The following is a 2560-nucleotide window of genomic DNA, read 5'->3' on the forward strand; positions in this document are numbered from 1 at the left end:
ATGTATTGTAATGTGTTAAAAAGTTAGTGAAATTCCATCATAATTGTGATGGACACTGGATTGTAGGCTACATTGCATTAGGTAGCTGAACCAGGATACATCTGTGTGTCACTTCTTCTTCTCTACTTCACTTCTATTTCTGTTATTCAGGAGACAAAAACAAAATGTCTCTTAACTTGTTATGAGATAAAAGTAAAATATTTCCTAAGTTTATTTAAAAAACAAAAAGTAATATTCACAAGAAAAAGAAGCTAAAATTCAACCCCCTCTTCTCTTAGCCACTGATAACCTTCAATTGGTATCAGAGCTTGGTCTCAAAGAGATCAAACTTTGCAGCTTGGAGAAAAAGTCCTGATGGCGAACAACAATGGTTCCAATGTGGTGGCCAACACTCTGACAGAAGGACAATCCAGCAACAGACCTCCGTTTTTTAATGGAAAGAATTACAACTATTTGAAGGAGAAAATGAAGATCTTTGTTCAATCAGTTAATTACAACATCTGGAAAATCATCCTGAATGGTCCCCATGTCCCAACCAAAACAGGAGCAGATGGTGTAGTCACTCCTAAGATTGAGGCCGAATGGAATGATGAAGATGAAAAGAAAATAGAGCTCAACGCCAAAGTTATCAACTTGCTTAACTGTACTATCAGCTTCGAGGAATACCGAAGGATATCAAGATGCAAAATAGTAAAGAAAATTTGGGACAAGCTTCAAGTCACCCATGAAGGTACTACCCAAGTCAAGCGGACCAGAATAGACATGCTGAGCAAAGAGTATGAAATATTCTCTATGAAAGAAGGAGAAACGACTGATGAAATATTTGAAAGATTCAACATCATCATCAATGGCTTGGATGCTATGGGGATTACTCACCCTGAACCTGTGCTAGTAAGGAAAGTTCTGAGAAGTCTCACTAAAGAGTAGGAAACTAAGGCTATAGTTATAGCTGAGAGCAGTGGCATTGATCAAATGACATATGATGACCTGAGAGGAAATTTGCTTTCTTTTGAAACCACTTATTTGAAAAATGACATAAAAAAGAAAAAAATTTCTCTCAAATCATTCACTAAGTCTCTGGATGATGAATCCAGTGATAATTTATCTGACGATGACTTTGTTCAGTTTTCTAAGAAATTCAGAAAAAAGATTAAGTTGAAAGAACGAAGCAAAGGAGGCAGTTCAAGAAAACCTAAAAGGGACTTAAGCAAGATCATCTACCACAACTACAAAGAGGTTAGACACTACAAGTTTGACTGTCCAAAGTTGAAGAAAGAAGAAAAGACCAAGAAAGAAAAGAAGAAGGGGATGATAGCCTCTTGGGAAGATCTAGAAAATGATTTAGAAGAGGAAGAATCAGAGAGCAAATTCCAAACCTGTCTCATGGCCGGTCAAACTGATGAGGTAATTTTCATTGAACTTTTTACTGAAAATCTTCATCTTATGATCGTTCATCTCCCTGAGAAACTAAGATGCTTCTTAAATAAAAATCATGAACTTGAATCTCAAAATGACATTCTAAAGGAAGAAAACGCTTTTCGCAAAGATTAATTAAGGGAAGTCGAAACCGCTGTTGATCTTGTTAAAGAAAACAAGCGGCTTAAGGCTGAAGTTAAGTTAAGGGCTGTGAAAAATAGCATTCTGTGATTGCATATTTGAACTGTTTTGAAGAAAATGAAAGGTTGCACAAAGAGGTAAAAAGCCTAAAAAAGGACTTAGCCAACTTTGCTCAAAGTTCTGAAAATCTGACTAAACTTTTGGCTAGTCAAAAATCTCTCTATGATAAGGCTGGTTTGAGTTTTCATAAGAAATCTGAAATATTTATTAAAAAATATCCTTTTTCAAATGTGGCTTCCACTTCGGATGATATAAAATTTCAAAACCCAACCAATCTGAAAAAACAGCAACCAAAAAGATTTTGTCGTTTATGCAATTAGAATGGGCATTTTCCTATTCAATGTTTTATAAGTGAAAAAATGATTGGAGATAAAGTGTACAAAATAATTGGCAACTACAATTGTCTTGGACAAAAGAGATGGTTTGACATTAAAGGATCCAAAAAGAGTTGGATACCTAAGGTCACTTGAGAATTTTTGTAGGTTTGCCTAGCATCCAAAAGAAAGAACAATATGTGGTACTTGGACAGCGGATGCTCTAGGCATATGACCGGAAAGTCTACATTCTTTATCAAGCTAGACGAGTATGATGGAGGGTTTGTAACTTTCGGCGATAATGGCAAAGGAAGATAGTGGCCATAGCTAAATTGGGTAAAAATTTTCCATCTTTCATAAATGATGTTTTTCTTGTTGACGGTTTGAAACACAACTTACTAAGCATTAGCCAATTACATGATCTTGGATATTTGGTTATATTTAGAAGATTGGACTGCTTAGTCATTTGTGAAAAATCTGGTGTAGTTTTGTTTGAACAAAAAAGATGTAACAATGTGTATGGACTCACTTTAGAGGATTTAAAAGATCAAAATGTGACTTGTTTGACCTCAATGGAATCTGATAAATGGCTTTGGCATAAGAAATTGGGACATGCTAGCATGTACCAA

The 2560-nt window shown here is 35.4% G+C and overlaps 1 protein-coding gene across 1 annotated transcript; it reads left to right on the forward strand.

Annotated features, from left to right (window-relative positions):
- Positions 1–354: 354 nt before the first annotated feature.
- Positions 355–2249, forward strand: LOC130949454 (uncharacterized). Its single transcript, XM_057878168.1, has 3 exons — positions 355–891; positions 1126–1404; positions 2100–2249. Exons 1-3 carry the CDS (start codon positions 355–357, stop codon positions 2247–2249), a joined length of 966 nt encoding a protein of 321 aa, XP_057734151.1.
- The last annotated feature ends 311 nt before the right edge of the window (positions 2250–2560 follow it).

This window comes from Arachis stenosperma, chromosome 9 (genome assembly GCF_014773155.1).
Source record: "Arachis stenosperma cultivar V10309 chromosome 9, arast.V10309.gnm1.PFL2, whole genome shotgun sequence".
Taxonomy (NCBI): Eukaryota; Viridiplantae; Streptophyta; class Magnoliopsida; order Fabales; family Fabaceae; genus Arachis; species Arachis stenosperma.